This window comes from Apodemus sylvaticus, chromosome 3 (assembly GCF_947179515.1).
Source record: "Apodemus sylvaticus chromosome 3, mApoSyl1.1, whole genome shotgun sequence".
In the NCBI taxonomy this organism is placed as follows: domain Eukaryota; kingdom Metazoa; phylum Chordata; class Mammalia; order Rodentia; family Muridae; genus Apodemus; species Apodemus sylvaticus.
Genome location: NC_067474.1, coordinates 14332215 through 14350275, shown reverse-complemented (window position 1 = coordinate 14350275; position 18061 = coordinate 14332215). Strand labels below are relative to the sequence as shown.

The 18061-nt window shown below is 39.2% G+C and overlaps 1 protein-coding gene across 4 annotated transcripts in view; it reads left to right on the top strand.

Annotated features, from left to right (window-relative positions):
• The first annotated feature begins 6901 nt into the window (after positions 1 to 6901).
• Positions 6902 to 18061, top strand: part of St18 (ST18 C2H2C-type zinc finger transcription factor) — a 63521-nt gene continuing 52361 nt past the window's right edge. The window contains exons 1-3 of one of the 4 annotated variants that reach the window (XM_052175991.1): positions 6908 to 7091; positions 13437 to 13824; positions 13906 to 14222. In XM_052175991.1, coding sequence (XP_052031951.1) covers positions 6920 to 7091; positions 13437 to 13824; positions 13906 to 14222 — 877 coding nt within the window. In that variant the 5' untranslated portion in view covers positions 6908 to 6919. Of the gene's footprint in view, positions 7092 to 13436; positions 14223 to 18061 lie in introns of all 4 variants that reach the window. The other 3 variants (XM_052175990.1, XM_052175992.1, XM_052175993.1) reach the window with 3 other exon arrangements.

The window sequence follows — 18061 nt, the reverse complement described above, 5'->3', positions numbered from 1 at the left end:
GGTGCTTTGATGGGGATTACATTAATCTGGTAAATTTAGGGAAAGACAAAATGTTTATGTGCTGAGTCTTTTGCTCATGAACACTTTATAGTCTTTCCTTCACTTTGATCTTCTGTAATCTCAAAAAGTGTTGGTTTCCTGGAAGTTTTGTGCCTTGTCTGTTGTATCTGTCATTAGGTATTTTTCATGTTGCAATGCTATTCTAAATGGCATCACTTACTATTGGTTTATAGATATGTCATTAATCTGTGAGTAGCAAATTCACTATATTTACTTCCTTGTCATCAAATTCTCTTTGTGGAGTCTTTTGGATATTCTTCAGATATACTCCCAAGGCTGGGGAGATGACTCCACATGTAAAGTGCTTGCCTTCAACGTGAAGACACCTGAGTTGAAATCTCAAAAGCCATCCATGTAAAACCAGGCATAACAGTATCTATAATCTCAGTAACCCTATGTTGAAATGAAAGACAGAGAAAAGAGATTCCTGGGAAACTCATGGGCCCACTAGCCTGACATGTAAAGTAGCAAGAGACCTTGACTCTAGATGTTGGAAGACAAGGATTGATATCGCTGACCCATTCATATTTGCTATAGTATATATGTACCTGCACATGCACAAGAACATACATGTGCACATATACAAATCTCTCTCATATATCACTCTCTCTCTCTCTGTGTCTCTCTCTCTCTCTCTCTCTCTCTCACACACACACACACACACACACAGTTTTAAAATTACAGTCCTATTTGCGTGAAAAAAATGTTCTTTTTTTCAATCATCATGTATTTTGTTTTATATCAATTATCTTAGTCTTAGTCTTAATACAGACTTTTATTTCTTGGCATTTATGGTGTTTTGACCAATTATAAGATGTCCATAGGAATTCTTGTCCTGAATTTTCCATGAAAATGTTGAATGCAGGGTTGAATAATCTCCACTTATTTTTCTATTTCTTTCATCTGTAAGATCTCAGAACAAGTGCATTTCTGGATCTGTAATTTTAATTGGCTTATTATCTTCTGGCTTGCACTGAGAATATATTACTACTAAAAACAGACTAGAAAACATATAGTGTGAGCCAGGGGTTCCCAGTGTGTTATATATTTTTTTCCTGGAGCCTGCAGTTCTCACAAACTTAACTTATAGAAATTATGCTTTGGTGATTCTCTTGTGAATGCTCTCTATGTGTGACTTGTGTGAGTGAGTTAACTCAGGTGTATATCTCACAATAATAACAACATTTCAAATTATAATTTTAATTTCTAAATGGAGTTTTTCTCAGGAATGTAACCCCAAAAGTTCTCATGGGTTAATACAGATCCTGTGAAGCTAGTTCAATAAAAATCAAACCCCCAAAATATGATGTTTAAAGTGTTTGGTGCATTGATTAAGTCCCCTAGGGGGCTCTGGGTGTTTAAAGCAACAGTTTGATTGAATAGAACAATAAATGCAAAGCTGACTGTATTTTTCTCTTTCTTTCTCATCTGCTAGAAAAATATAGATAATAGAGCTCATTTATTTTCTTTACATTTCAGAGCTCTGCAGATGGGAAAACACAGCCCAGTGGAAATGATTTCTGGCAACCTTGAGAAGATATGTTAGCATTCTGTGGCATTTCTCTCCGTGACATGTAAAGCATGGCTTTCCCTCATTGCAGTGTCACAGTGAAGTGTCACAATAAAGCCAAAATAGTGTGCCCTTAGGGAAAACTAGAAAGGGACCATTTTCTATGCACACACAAAGGGTAATATTTATTATAAAGCCTTTCATTTTAGCTCCAGAATGCTGTCTGGGCTGTGAGTACTTTGCAGTAGAGAAATGCACAGAATGTGAGATTTAAAGCAAATGTTATGTGTAAACCTAATTTATGTAAATGTAAATAAAAAGCAAAAAATAGAATGCTCTCATGGACATGTGTGCTTGTAGTGTGCAGAATGTTGGGAAGAGCCTGCATCAGCTGGTGCTGGTTTAGCCCAAGGAACACTGTTTGTCAGCCCAGAAACTCTCTCTTTAGTCCTTAGCATTTAGAATATAGAAATTCTCCTCCCCGTTTGCTAGATGGGAGATTTAATGTTTCAAAATCATGATAGATTACAGGCCCAGGATTTCTGAATCTGTTTCAGTACCCTTAATAGAAGATAAGTTTGTTCTTAGTTTCAAACGTGTATGTGTGTGTGTGTGTGTGTGTGTGTGTGTGTGTGTGTGTGTGTGTGTGTGTATTCTGATCACTTTTCCTTTACCCTCTTATGTCTGTCATTCCAACTTTGCTTACAAGTCTCTTCCACATCCATATCATTTTGTTTTATGGCCCTCCCAATTTTAACCAGGCCCAACCACCATGGATATAGAACTATCCAATAGAGCAAGGTAGTCCCATCTGTGGGAACACAACTGAAGACAATGATGTACTCCTTTCCTAATATCTATAAATAGCCAGTAATTTCACAGTCATGGGTATGGCCCTGTAATTGACTATTGACAGGCCAGTCTTGTGCAGGCCCAGTGTAGGCAGATTCTGTTGTTGTGAGAACATTTTCCAATGGCTTCCCTGCCCAGAAGGAAGTATTTCATAGCCCTTCTCCTTTGGATCCAGCTCTTGCATTCTTTCCATTCACATCTAGCATGGTGTTCCCTGAGCCCTGGGGTGTGGGTAGGGTATATAAATGTACTGTTTAGAAGTGAGTGCACACTTATTCTCAGCACTTTGAACAGCTGTGAGTCTTTGTATTTGCCAGTGTTTGGAGAGAAGCTTCTCTGATAAAAACTAAGAATAGCATGGGTCAATGGGCATAAGCATTATTTACAAAAGCATGGATTTGTTCTTTTAATTCTAGAACCATGTACATACCTCTTCATCCTATACTTAACAAAATTATTATTTTATTTAAATATTGAGCTTGATTTTCATCATCATTGACAGCTGTCTCATAAGGGCCAAGCTACTTCTCCACTCGAGGTCATAATAAGATTTTACCTGTTTAAATATGTATTTGAACTTAATTATGTTTCTATGTGTGTGAGCGTAGGCACCGGTGAAGGCCAGTGCCACTGGAAGCCGGAGGCAGGCCTCTCCGATCCCTTGGACCTGGAATTATATGCAGCAATAAGCTGTCTGATGTGGGTGTAGGGGCTGAGTTTGGGTCTTTGGTGGCACCTGCTCATAGTTGAGGCACTATCTCCCAGCTCTTACCACAGTGTTCTTATTTTTTTTTTTTATAATTGCTGCAACTCAATATTATCTCTAGACAGTGTTGGCATGTAAATGTACCGGACATCACTAGCCAAAGCCCTACATTAAGGACTTACCTTCAGCTAGAAAGCTCTGTTTCTACATGGTGTCAAATGCATGCAAATTTGTCTAAATCTATTGTTCTGGCCTGGCCATGTGGGGGATAAAACAAGCCTTGAGATCCTGCACACTGGGTTCAACTGTCAATCCCACCAGTTGGTAGTTTTGCTTGTTTGCTAGTGGAATGCTACTTTCTTCATAAATGAGTAATCTTATATGATAATACCAAAAACGATACAGTCTGAAGGACTAGCCAGCATGTATGCAGTCCCTATCGTTAAAGAAGGAAATTGTATTTCCGATTAGCCCTCACTAACTGACCCCACAATGAAAGGCTTCTGGTGCTAACCAATCCCTTTCCTGTGTCACCCTCATCTTCTTAAATGTTATGATACTAATGCTATTTGACATGAAATTCACCTTTTTAACACATTTTAAATATGTAATACACATGGCTGACTTGGCGGAGTTGTGTATCAGATCTCTGGAGCTTCTTCATTTTGCTCAATTAAAAAATTTGCATGTTTATTAATAATTCCTCACTCCATCCTTTAGCATAAAAAAAGCAATATTTTTTCTTATTTATTTTTTGAAATTTTCACACATTTTCTGTAATGACTTTTGATCACCCACATCTACCACTACTTCTCTCATTATGAATGGCACCAAGTCCAGTTAGTAGTTCCCAAGCGTGTATGAGTGGGGTCATGCATGCACTGTGGCAAAACTACTTACTAGCAGCCATGTCCCCAAAGGAGAGTGACCCTTCCTCAGGAACCATCAGATTCTAATGGCTGCTCCTACAGGATGAAATGCCCGTGGCACCTGCTAACATTCAAATTGGAATTTTGACTGGCTTAGTATTGTGCAGGTTTTGTGCAAGGAACCATAACTGCTAGGAGTCGATGTGTGTGCAACAGCCATGTCCTATCTAGAAGTCAATATTTCACAGCTCTCCTCCTCATCCACAAGCTCCCACATCTGGTTCATTCATTCTTCAGTGAGATTAACAATGATACAGCCTCAACTGAGCTTCCACAGTTACTTATAACCTGACCAAGGTTGAGTACAGTATAAATCCATGTGGGTAATCAAATATTTAGAAGGCAGTTTGAAAGCCTAACTATTTAGTGTAACAATAATAGTTTACATACTAGGTCCTGTGATCTCCACAATCATGAGATTTTGACCAAATTTATATTATCAGGCATGAAATTTTTCTAGACCCCATATCAAAACAGAAAGTGATTGTTGTTCCTATAATATTAATGCCACTAGTAGACATTGGACATTTCTTGCCAGGCAGGGACTAGAACAGACCACTGATGCCTTTTCTTCCCCAGAAGGTAGCATAGAATATTTTGACAAGTATTTATTTGACATAAATCTTCATTTTGATATTTTTGGTTTGCCTCTCTCCCAATACCAATTTAAGTCACCCCAAGTTTTAAAATAAAAGCTACTAGCTAGTGGGAAGTAATTCCCATGGTCAAAAAGGACCACCATTATTTCTTTAATTCTATGAGTTGAACACTCTTAGGCTACTCATTTGTAAAACAGGAAATGATTCACATTTTCTCTGTGTATCTGTGACTTATTTTGCATAGTATAATATCGTCAATGTTTATCCACTTGATAAATATGGCAATAAAGGTTTAAATGTACATATTGTACATACATACATTGTCCACTCTCTGTCCATGGAGGTTGAGGTGTTTCTGCATACTGGTCACTGTAAACTCAATATTCAAATCAATATGACATTTCCTCAAAAATAGAACTATGATTGCTTCATCAATTCCACTTCTGGGTATTTCTGCAAAATAATTGAATGAAGAGTCCATTAAATCTTCATTTTGGTATTTTTGGTTTACTTCTTTCCCAATACCAATTTAAATCATACCAATTCTTAAAATCTATTTTCTGTCTCTGCCTTTAATATCTGAACAGAATAAGAGTCTCTTCTACTTCCTACAAATTGTCCTGGTTCCTGAGAAGGACTGAGCAACTTGACATGAATATTTTCTGAGATGTTCTGGGGACAGGGCTGTGGAAATTCATTTGATTTTGAAATGTTGAGATTATCTTGAACTCTCTTCACACATCTATTATTCCTTACCTCCTCTTCATGTCTTTGACCTGTCCCTCAGAAGTGTGCTGCATATCAGGATGGTGGGTGGGTACAAGATCAATTTTGTCTGCTGGTGTCCATTTTCTTTCTATCAGCATGGTGTGCAGACTTGTGCTTTCTTTTCAGATCACCAATGTCAGTCCACATAGTTCTCTACCTCCTAGAGTCCTCTTACCCAGGAGGACCCGTCTGAGGCTGTTATTGTCATCTAGTCATCTTTCCTTGACCTGCAGTTTCTTTACATGTTCATTTTAAACCTAGGTACATATCTATGAAAACACATTAGTTCAGTTCAGAAAATTCACTTATTTCTTCCTATCATGATGATTTTTAGTTCTATACTTTCCACCTTTTATGAGATTTTTTTAACTTCCATTAAAAAGGAAGATGGTTTAGGAAGATCCTTTTCTAAAAGAAAGATGGTTTAAGAAGATCTTTATAGGTTTTTTTCCTTTTTTTCTGTTTCTTTCTTGGAAGTTTTTGCAACTACTTTTTAAATATTTAAAAATATGTAGCTGACTTTACTAGATTTTCTGAACATGTCACCATCTTTGCATGGTATTTATGTGAAACCTTCTGACCAGTTGCTACTATTATCAAGAATTGCTTTTGTTTTGTTTTTTGAGCTGGAGTCAATAAATTGTTCGTCTGCTTTCAGGATTCTCTCTCATGTTTTTTTTTCATGTGAAGCTCACTCATTTATTTTCAAAGAGCATTTAACAAATATCTGTCATAGAGTCACTATTGAAATTCTATGATCTTCACAGATCTTGCCAGGAGCATGTTTCTCCTAACTTCACAGAGTAAATCTCCATTAATTCTGAGTGAGGTGAAGGTAGGAAATATGTGTTGCAAGGGCCTCCCTTGGGAGTATGTCCAAATGTAGCCATGTGAGAACAGAAATAAGGATAGCTGTTGGCCACTTTCTGTGAGAGCCAATCTTATGTTTCCACCTTTTATTTGTTATGTGTGCCAAATGAGTGGAAAATCCAAAGGCACATTGCTGTGTGACAGCTTTTCACTTTGTTGTATCATGAAGATGGGTTGAATGTCCATAGCTTGTTCCCTTGCTAGTGGCTCTTTCAGTCAGATCAGTGCATAAGACCTGTGCTGTCTATTGGAGAACCTACGTTTTTGTCATACTGGTACATTCGTTGTACCTAGTGGTGTAGTTTTTGCATTATTTGTTTCTTAAGGCTTGCAAACTGGTTTAAGTCTTGTTTTACCTCCTGGATATGTAGTGAAATGAAGCAGAGATTGCTATATGGTTACTCAGTAATGGTGAGTTTTTACATACTTCTGATGGACTGTAAAGTAGACTTTTGAGAGACTGATAGCATCAATGATAAACGCTATACTGGATCCAGGTCCCAGGTTTCCAGGTGCTCCAAGTTATACTTGGTGACAGGCAAACACCAAGCAGCAATGAAGGCTACTTTACTGTGTTCTTACTCTGCCCTTCTCTGCTTGCCCCAGGGTTGCATATGATTGCTCTATGGCGAAGAAGAGAAGAGCTGAAGAGCAGGCACTGGGAGTGCCAGTGAACAAGAGGAAATCTCTGTTAATGAAACCCAGGCACTACAGCCCAGATGTGGACTGCAAGGAAAACCCAGACAACAGGAATGAGGATGATAGCCTCCTAGAAATGAATGACCACGCCACCGCAGGTAGCAAAAGGCATGGCCCAAGCATTTTATACTCCTGTCTCCAAGCATCATTCTTATTCCATGGAGAAGACACGGTTTCTATCACTGTTAAACTACACATTTTGTACTTAGAAACAAAAACCCAAAAGTTGTTTCAGTCAGTATTCACTTATTAAGGCTCTGTTTATTTTGACCAGATTCCATTTAGGATCTGTAGTTTCAGCCTGAATGTGCCCTGGATTCACTTCAAGTTATGATTACATTAGCCTTCTTTGGAAAGAAACTAGCCTTAAAGCTGAAGAGTCTGTCTTGAAGAGTAAATGCCTAAATCCAAGAAGAATGCTTCAAACTACAGGATGAATTTAAGCTTTAAGATAACTCTTTAGTAATAAAGATCAATGTAATAATGTTCACAAGCGATATGTACACACACATTTATTGTCTATTTATACAGCTAAAACAGTAATACATAATTGTATCAGTATATATAATATTATTTAGCCCCAAGATATAATAGTAATAACATGACTCAATGTGGGTGTTGTATGACCTTAATATTGTTATATGCTTCAAATAATACTTAGAGCCATTGATTGTAGAGATAACCTAAAGCTGTTAATCTGAGGCTTATTCAATGAATGAACAATATAAAAAAATAGCCCTGTGCCTGTATTTCTAAAATCAGTAATTTAAGTTTATCTTTATAATACATTAATTCAGTTCTTTGTACAATCTTCAGGTGTCCTTTTTTGGATGAGTGAAATGTAGCTACAACTTTAATGGCTTAGAGTTTGTTTATTCTCAGTTCTTAGTTGCTGGCAATCGCATCCAAGAGTTGAAGTGTCATTATTGATTCATGCATGAGACTAAGGTGTCTGACATACAGAAATCTCAAAAACCTATGAACCCTTTTAGGTATAAGGCTTAACTAATAGAAATTTGAATTAGAAATGCATTTGTCCTATTAAATATATAGTTTTACTGAATGTGACTGTTTAGATAAGCAACATACAATAATAAATGATTTATTCAAAACAAGCAAAAGGCAGGAATATTTATGGATCATATTTTTACAAATAAAATTCTAGAAATAACACTAGATATTATTTTTAAAGATATAAAAACATATGGACAGAGGATAAGTTTGAGATCACAAAATCTTCTTTACCTTGTCTAAGTATTAAAGATTCCATGGTCAAAAAAATTGTCTTCTAATTTGTACATGACTAAGGATGTTTTTAAGCATTTTTCTTTTAGTAAATGATTTTAAGCCTCAGAGTTTATATTTAAAATATAATCATCTTTAACTTTTATTAATTTCCTTGAACTGGCCACTTGAGTATGTTGAATTTTGGACACAGCAGATACAATCTGATCTTATAGGAAGTTCTTAGAGCCAGTCCATGAAGCCAAAGATATTTGCAGACCTCACACCCTCTGCTGTGTCTATTTGATTATCATAAATACTTAGTACCAGTTAAGTGAATATATTGTTCAAATGTATTCAATAAATTGTATAATCACAAGTACTTATAGACATTTATTTTCAGGATTACAAAGGCTAATGATTGCATTTAATATTAGAACTACTACTGACAGTGATTCTAGAATTACCATAGTGACTATTAGTTTTCAGCTGTTTATATATTTCAGATACATAAGTGACTCCATTTAGTCCATTTTATAGTGTCACATGGCATGTAAAAACTTGGTCTTGGTGTTACAGTTGAAATCATTAGAGACCAAAGAGATTTAAATTTGAAGGTAACACAGTTTGTAGACTCAGGGAGAAGTACTTAATAGACAATCTATAAGAACAAGTGAAATCACTCTCAGTTAACTGTGCTCTACAAGTTCAGTCCCCCTTGCTGGTCCTCCCCTCAGAATACATGCTGGGAAGAGTTTTCACAAGATTCAAATGAAGTTGCAATTTCTAAAAATGAGAGATCATAAATGTTCTTACCCCAGGTCAACAGAGAAAAGATTTTCAGTTTCCTTTGACTTTGGAGTAATTTTAAGCACAGAAGTTAGGGAGCCAACCTCCGTGCATCCACAGTAACCCTAATTGCAGTGCTCCTTGACTCCAGGCACCCCAGGTCTTTGCCTTAACAGGAGTGTGTCTAGTTGAATCGTCAGCTGTACAGCTCAGATATTGAGAGTATAAAGTACTTGCTAATGCTAAGGCCTGGAAGTGTTTCATTATTCTTTATGGCTGTATCTCTACACTCTAACTTGACTCAAAAGAACTGCATGTGGTTACTAGTGTGGTAGTTAGAGATCCCTGCACCCTAGAGAAATGAACACCAGGAAACAAGACAAACAGACTCCTGGAACATGCAGAAAATAAGAGTCATCATGGGCTCAAAGTATATCCATTATGGAGTTACCAGCAGCATGGCCATATGCCTGGGACCTGGACATGCCTCCTCAGACACAGAAGTTTCTAGGAGCTGAAATCATATTTTTAATATGTCACCCTCAATAAAAAAAAGAAAGAAAAAACTACTCTGAACATTGGAAGATCAATTCATGTATCTATGGGTTTTATTCCTGCCAAAATTTTATATTCAAAAGTTCTAATAAGTGAATTTGCCTGTAGTGTTCCCTGGTTCTAGAAGCAGAACTGAACTCAGTGGTCATAAAAATAGCTACAATAAGGAATTCATTCTAAAATTAGTGAAATTTTCAGAAGAATATTAAAGATGTTTTGATTTAAAGATACATGATAGATGAATAGATAGACAGACAGATAGACAGACAGACAGACAGATAGATATGAGAATTCATTAAATACTTATAGGATTAGCAATCATTCATTGTGGAAACCTTGGTTTATAAGCGGGAAATATGCCAGTCAAAAGTCTATTTTTTTATCTTCACACAACAAAGTTTTGAAGCTCAATCCCCTGCCCACAGCAATGCTTGGAAATTCACACTGAACACCAAGAGGCTTAGGCCACTTCTAAAACTGCCAACCTATGCCCTGCTGGAAGTTGACCCCAAAATTCCCATCCTTGTGGTATTAGCAAAGTTAAGATCTGGTTGTATGAGTTTTGCATTGTTTGTATTTCCATATTTGACCAATAACTTAAGGATCATTGTTCTTTCCAGCTCAAGTTAACTGGAAGTACATTCGACTGTCTTCCTATAAATTTATTATGGAAAAACTTAATTTGTTCTATTAATATTCTTAATACTTTCTCCTAATAATAGCTGTGTTACATGAGCTATCTCTTAAGGCATTTCTAGGCTTCAGGATCTTGTAGTATGTAATAGAAACAAAGACACAAACTTCAAGCCCTTGGTCTGCTCTCAGACCTCTACTGAATAGCTGTGTAGTCTTGAGCAAGCCATGAGAGACTTTGGAACTGCAGTTTCTCTGTGAGATGGACTGCAAAGAAACTTGTAGATTGGGAAATAGAAAATTGAGCACTGTGTTAGACACATGAGTTCATTGTCATAGGAATGGTTGCTGGATCATCTAGTCATTAGCTTATCCTCATTCTGAAATGAGAACCCAGACACCAGAGACCAAGAGGCAACTAGGGTCATGCAAGCAGACACTGCTGAGCCACTGGCAGACATGGTCTCTCGACCTCACACAATAGCTCCTAGCTCAGAGGAGCAGGTGCTGGTCTGTGCTGCAGTCCTCAATGGCTTATATAGTCACCTTGCAGAGACTTCTCTGTGACCTCCAAAGTTTCTTAGGAATGACTTCTAGGGATGAAAACAGGCCAATATTATTCATGTTGAGGAAGCTATTAGTCACCTGATGTTAGAGCCTTTAACAATAGCATCTGATGAAGGAAGGCAAGTCATCCCTTACTGAATGCCTATTATATGTTCCTGTGATCTCTGTAGTTACTTCACAGACTATATGCTGCTGTCCCCAACTGCAAATAGAGAACTCAGAATCAGGCAGGCTAAACAGCCTGACCAGCAAGCAAAGACACTAACAACAGAGCCTTAGCTTCTACCCTCTGAGACAGACCATGCTACTTTCCAGGAAAATAATACTTCAGAGTAGGGAAAACAAGGGGTCCAGGACAGATCTGAGAGAAGCCAGTACCTTGTCATAGATGTTTAAATGCTAACTTAGAGATTTTTCTCATGCCCACAGTGAAAACTGGAAAGGGTTTTCAGAACAAGGAAAGTTGGTTTGTGGCTTATCCCTATCCCTAGAAACAAATGTGTATGACACATGGAAGCACCCCTAGCTGTGAGGTTTCTCTCTTTCTGAAGAATAATTAATAAATATTTTCTCTTAGCATATAACAAACAGTTGAACCAAACAATGATGTAAACTGGAAATGACCCAAAATGCAAGCAGTTGGCAGTCACTCAGTGAAGTGCATTGTCGCGCACATGTGCGAGTTTCTCTCCCCGCCTCTCGGGTGATCTGCACTTAATAGGAATATTTTAAACTATGTAGCTAAGCAACAGAGGTAATTGTTGCTTTCTAGAGCTTTTGTTAGCACTCTAACACAGCCCAAATATGCATAATTAGGTATAATGTCTATAAATCATTATTGTACACATGTGGGTAGTTAAGTGGAGTGAGAGAATAGTTCAATGAATTGAGCATATTCACTGAAAATGCTTTTTATTTGTTTTCTGTAGTTCATAATACTTTAAAATTATCATAACCCTTTACACTTTCTCTTAATAGCCAACTGTGATATTGAGAAAAACTTCATTTGCATTTTAGACTATGTTTAATATATTATTTAAAGCTGGAGTTGCTCTGATACGGATTCAGTAGAGGATAGGCCCATCCTATCAGCGTTATGTGCTTGTTTATCTAGCCTCTTTTCTAGGAACTGAAATGTTAAATTTTTCAGTTTGTGTTGAATAGATCCCAACAAAAGACTGCACCCTATAATCAGCATTATTTACAGGGACTAGTGTTGTGACTGAATTCTTCTCTGCATCCAAAAATGCTTTTAGTTACTATGGCAATATTTACTTGATCCTGGCAGTCCAGTGTTGATTTAGGGAGATAATTACCAGAAAGGAAGATGATGGAGATGTATTTTTTTGAGTGTCCTTGTCAGAGACAATGTTTAGAAAAAAATTGAATGAGACAAAAAAAAATGCACATTGTCTCCCAGGCAAACACCCTCTGTCACAGCTTCAGGCTGAATGCTCTACTTTCTTTCCCTCCAAAGATGTCTATTAACAAAGAATGTGCTTCACTTGGTGTCTTTAGCAGTCTGCAAGGAGGCCTGTCATCGTACGATTCCCATCCCCCACTTGCCTTTGAAATGCAGAAATGGTTGTCTTTTTGTTTGATGTTTTTGTTCTGGTTGGTGTCAGAGGACTCTTGGTGGGCTGGTTGGTGATCTCACAGCCTGGTGTACACTGAGAATCCACATGCTCAGTTGGATAGTTTGTACTGAGGCAGCTTTAGTGAACTGACATGCATGCATGCATACATACATACATACATACATACATACATACATACAAGACAAGTAAAGGAGTAGAACTGGGCACTTAGAGGTCTGCACTTGGTCACAGGACCCAAGTTGTTCCCATTTGACACCCTCAAGCCACCTCTACCCTTCCTCTCCTTTACTTTATAACACAAATACATGCACATATAAGACAAGAAAATATATTTCTATTTAAAATATCTAAGCCTGATGATTATCCCATTCATGTTTTCCTGAATACAGCATTATAGTGTGACACTGAAGAGAAGGCAGGAAGATTTGAGAGCTTCAGTGTCCCTCAGTCATGATCTCTGTGTAGAGCTGTTTGTATCTTACTTCACATTACATAAAAGCTGAGAATACTCTCTTTAGAGAATTTAATTCGAATATTCTTCAAAGATACAATGCCATGATGCAGACAGTGTGTAGCATGCATATTCAAGTTCCTCCTGGTTGCTAAGATGTAGGAATTTAAGAGAGTGTAACAGCAGGAACCTCACTGTAGCACTGTGTTGTCAAAGTACCAATTTCTGTCATGACCTTGTTCTAAAAGGACTCAGCCTTTCATTTACAGATGATACAGAAGCACTAAGCTCATTTATTCCACAGTACTTATTTTTTCTCATCATTGTTTATAAACTAGACACTACATATTATGCATATTTTGTTGGTACAGCAGTCTGCATGTACTTACATATGCAGGCGTATGTGTGTGAGCACATGGATATGAATTGTTATTTGAGCTCCGTAAACTATTTCTGGCTTCTTGGTTGGTGCTCTGCTTTTAGAGGCAGAATCTCACTTGAGGTCTAGACTAGCCTTGAGCTTGGCAGCTCCTGCTCCTCTTTCCTGGCTATTAGGAGTATAGGCCCTGCCCTTTAGATATTTGTATTCTGTTTGTCTTTTCAATGTCTGTCTTCTGTTTTCATAGCTGGAATCATGGTAAAACCCAAGGATGAGACTCTTCATTTACCTGCACCAGAAAGTTCCCTCCTGAAGGAAGACCAGTACACATGTTATCCAGAGCTCATGGTCAAATCTCTGATGCACTTAGGCAAATTTGAAGAAAGTGCGTCTGTGCAGAACGCAGGTGAGACCTTAAATGGCAGCGGCATACAGTCTTTAAAAGCAGAGAGTGATGAAGCAGATGAGTGCTTTCTGGTTCCTTCCGACAAGGGAAGAGACAAAGTCCACCATACCCAGCCACCTTTCTGCTCTTCTGGTGACAGCGAAAGTGACTCTGACAGTGCAGAGAATGGGTGGGGCAGTGGCTCCAACTCATCAGAAGACACTGACGCTCACAAAGGCCCCAGTCGCCAGCTGACATACAATAGAAAGGACCTGTTGGATGTTCCTGAGATAAAAGCTGAAGATGACAAGTTTATCCCTTGTGAGAACAGGTGTAATTCTGACACAGATGGGAGAGACCATCAGAACACTCACATGGAGCCCTTGGCTGTGAAAGCCCAGCCTTCCTTCCCAGAGGCTGAAGAGGGTGAGAGCCTGGCCTCAGTAACACAGGAGCCTGCTGAGGCGGAGGAAGCGAAGGGGAGCCTGAGCTTGCTGGAACAAGCTATTGCTCTACAGGCTGGACGAGGCTCTGCCTTCCAGCACACGTACAAGGAGCTGGACCGATTTCTCCTGGACCACCTGGCAAGGGAGCGGAGACAACCCAGGGTTACTGATGCCAACGGAAGACAGATCTTTAACAATAAACGTAAGCACATTGTTATATTCATTACAGGAAGAAAGTTGGTTTAGAGTTTGAAAATGTTAAATGTGCTTATTATTTATAGATTAGCATCTTGACAACTTAATTGAATTTAAAAGTAAATTCAAAATTGTGAGACAGACCGTTCCTTCCTTCGCAGCCACTCTTTCAGTTGCTGTCAGCTCAAGGTCTGTGGATGCTGTAGTGTCTTAACACCTGAAAGACATGTATCCCGTATGATTTTCTCATTGAATTATCTCTTTACAATCACATTGTACCCTTTAACAGTGCTTGACTGGTCATTTTTATATGATTTTAACATATTTGATTAGACAAATCATTCTACCCCTTGTTCTGGGCTTAGGGCTTGCTTGAAAACATCAAAACCAAGCATCAGTCACTTGTAAGGCAGGTAGGATGTGATGATCCCTGTCAGGATAAAACTGGGGTTTAAGACTCTTGTAAGATGATGTTTTTCCTAGCTCACCAGTGAGAGCTCACAGATACCTGGATCAGACTTAAACTTACAGAGAGAATGTGCTTGGAAAAGACCCTAGATTGTTCTACCAGCATCAGATCAGGGGAATGATACATCTTCCCTGATGGGGGACTGTGCCTGTTCTCATACACAAAGCCTACACTGTTGGTGAGTGATATTCCCAGTAGTCCACTGGTGTCCAGAGAACATGTTTACCATGGATATGTTCAGGGTCCAGTCAGATTCAAACCTCCAAAGATTGTTTTTATTATATGTAAGTATATATGTATTATATGTAAGTACACTGTAGCTATCTTCAGACACTCCAGAAGAGGGAGTCAGATCTCACTACAGATGGTTGTGAGCCACCATGTGGCTACTGGGATTTGAACTCAGGACCTTCAGAAGAGCAGTCAGTGCTCTTAACCACTGAACCATCTCTCCAGCACCCAAAGATTGTTTTTAATTTCAGCAAAATTCTCTGGAGATTTTTGGGACCCCTGGAATCGGATAACCACAGAATTAGGGAAAGAAATAAGGGAATTCTGTGGTCATAGGTCTTGAGGGCTTAGAGGACTGGCATCTGCTTCCTTAGGAGTTCTGAGTGGGGAAAGTAATCCAGATGTGAATCGTTTGGTAATTTTAAGTCCATGTTGATACTTACCGTCCATTTAGCAAATACTGCTTTCCAACTCTGAGAAAATAGACTAAATATAGCAAGAATGCTGCTGCTGCTGCTGCTGCTGCTGCTGCTGCTGCTGCTGCTGCTGCTGCACAAACATCCTTCAAGGGTTCGAGTTGGAACAAATGCAAATGTGTGCCCAGAGACAGGACATAGTATATAGCTCTGTGCACTTCTACCAGCGCACAATGTAGTTGCTCATTTTTCCTTATTTACCTTTTTTTAAAGATAAACTACAAAATCTGAAAAAAGATGACATTCACTCTGAGTCATATTTTATTGGTTTTAAGATCTATATTTTACCCCCAGTTAATATCTTGAAAATCTGTAGGGTGCACAACAGTTTATCCTTCAGTATTTTTTCTTTTTAAAATCACACACAAAATAATGTTTCCACTTGCTATGGATGATGTTTTACAGGAAGTATTACCCCATCTTTGTAGAAACTTTCTTTTAACTTTAAGTGTATGATGATCCTTTGGTTATTTTAGAAGGTTTTAAAAATCAGCTGTTTCCAACATCAATAATACAGTAGGGGTGTATAGCAATCCTTGGCAGTTTAGTGGCTTGGGACACTACTGGGACACTGGAAGAACTACCAGGATGGCCTATGGCACTGGCCTTGCAGTGCTTTAGGGTTAAAAGCCCATGGAAGATGAGCAGGCTCAGCTGAGGCAAATATGAAGGTAAGATCGGTGTTGCTGTGTGCGCATGGGTGTTGACACCTGCAGAGCCCCTACTCAATTCACACCCACTCAGTGCTCCGAGAATCAGAAGTCTGGGGGCATTGTCCTGTGACCTGCATTCTCTATTACAGGTGTCATTCCGGCCATCGACTGCTAAATCCTTAAAATGCTATTCTGATGTGGGAGATGCCTTAGTCATAGACTCCTCTGTTTAGGACAGGACATTAGGTTTTTAGCATGCTGTTCTACCCAAGTCTACAGAGGAGCCAGAAGTGCTACAGCAAGTTTGTTAAACTCTGTCACTGAGCCTTCGGAGATGGGACTGCGGTGTAAGCACTGTGTTGCCCATCATGTGGCACTTGTCAAGTAAGAAGAGCAATAGGAACAATGGGGCCAGTCCTCTTGGTGTGAAGGAGGATGGTCCCAGGCAACCAGGATACAGTAGACCCAGACTATGAAGTCCCCTCATTGTGTAGTGCTATACAAAGAAATTGAAAGAAGAGGCGGGCTGTGAAGCTGCCCTGAGCCTGTGCTCTGGTTCCTTATCATGCAAACAGGTTCTGCCCTCCAGAGCATTTCCTCTGCAGCTTTGTTTTGGGAGGCCCAGGAGAGAGCTGCAGACAAAGGTGCATGGTGGACTGTCAGTGGGCCCTACCTGGGCAGGTGCCAGCCCTGTTATCTCAACACCCTTTCTGGCTTCCCTCAGACACACAGTGTGGTGAGGAGGGGAAGTGCGCAGCGCCAACCCTGTCAGTGCTTAGAAATGTGGTGTCACGTGGACAAGAGCCAAGAGAGGAAGCACATAAAACAGATACTGTAGTCTTCTCTCTGCGAGTGGCACTTTACAAAGTTCACTTCCACCAAACTTCAAAGATTTTAACAGTGGCATATAGGTTTTACATGCCCAAAATGTACTTGAAACTTGGCAATATAGTTTTATTTAGTAAAACTTGTATTACAGAGTTATAGAACATCACAATCTTGATATAGTTTTTTCTCTCACGGAGTACAGAAAAGGGCATCCGACATGAGTTGTTTCAGTTAAATCATTTCTTTTGTTGACTGTGCTGTCCCAGGGCACCCTGGTCTTTGCAGCAATCTGCTTTCAGCCCCCTGACTGGTCCTGAACTGTCAGTGCTAGCTTCAACCTGGAGGACCCTCAGCCCCTCCTTCTTTACTGAAACCATGCCCCCATGTAATTGGATTACACACAACCTGCTGTGCCCCATCTGCCTATGACTGCTTATAATCCAACAACTGGAGTGACTTGCTATCACAGAGACATGTCTGCTCATGCAGGGTAGTACCATGGAGATGTCTGGCACATCCCATGCCAGTGGCCTTCTCTGGATGGTTCCTTTAGAGCAGGAGGGTGTGGACTTCCCATCCCCATGTGACAATGCCTTATCCCTACTCCAGGGCAGCAACCTTGTGAGCAGGGTCATGTAGATTACTTGTTGTCTTCAAGCCTGCTCGGTATTCTTATTGGTCCACGTTGAGAGTCCACATCCCTTTTGAAGGCTGTTTTGCTTCTTCCTCTGAGGATTCACATACTCCTTCTCCTTTGCTGACCACCAGAAACATACAATGTCTCTTGTTAAGTATCAGCCTATGCATACATTAGGGCAGTTTGGACTGTAAGATTGTATATCTGTGTCAAGTTTAGTTACCATCTTGGTCATATGTATGTGTGTTTACATGCGTGTGTTATATAAATGTTCATGAGTGCATGTATGTATGTGCATGTGTACACATGTGCATGTCTATGCATGTGTGTCCATGTATGTGTATGCACATGTGAATGTGACTATGTTCATATTGCGCATGTGTTTGCACAGGTGTACGTATGTACATATGCATATGTGTGTGCATGTGTGTACCTATTATACATGTATTAGTGCCAACCTCATCCAAATTCCTATTCTGTATCATTCATGTTATACATTTATAAGCCTCTCTCATCCTCAACTGTACACAGTTGGAAATCAAACTCCTAGTA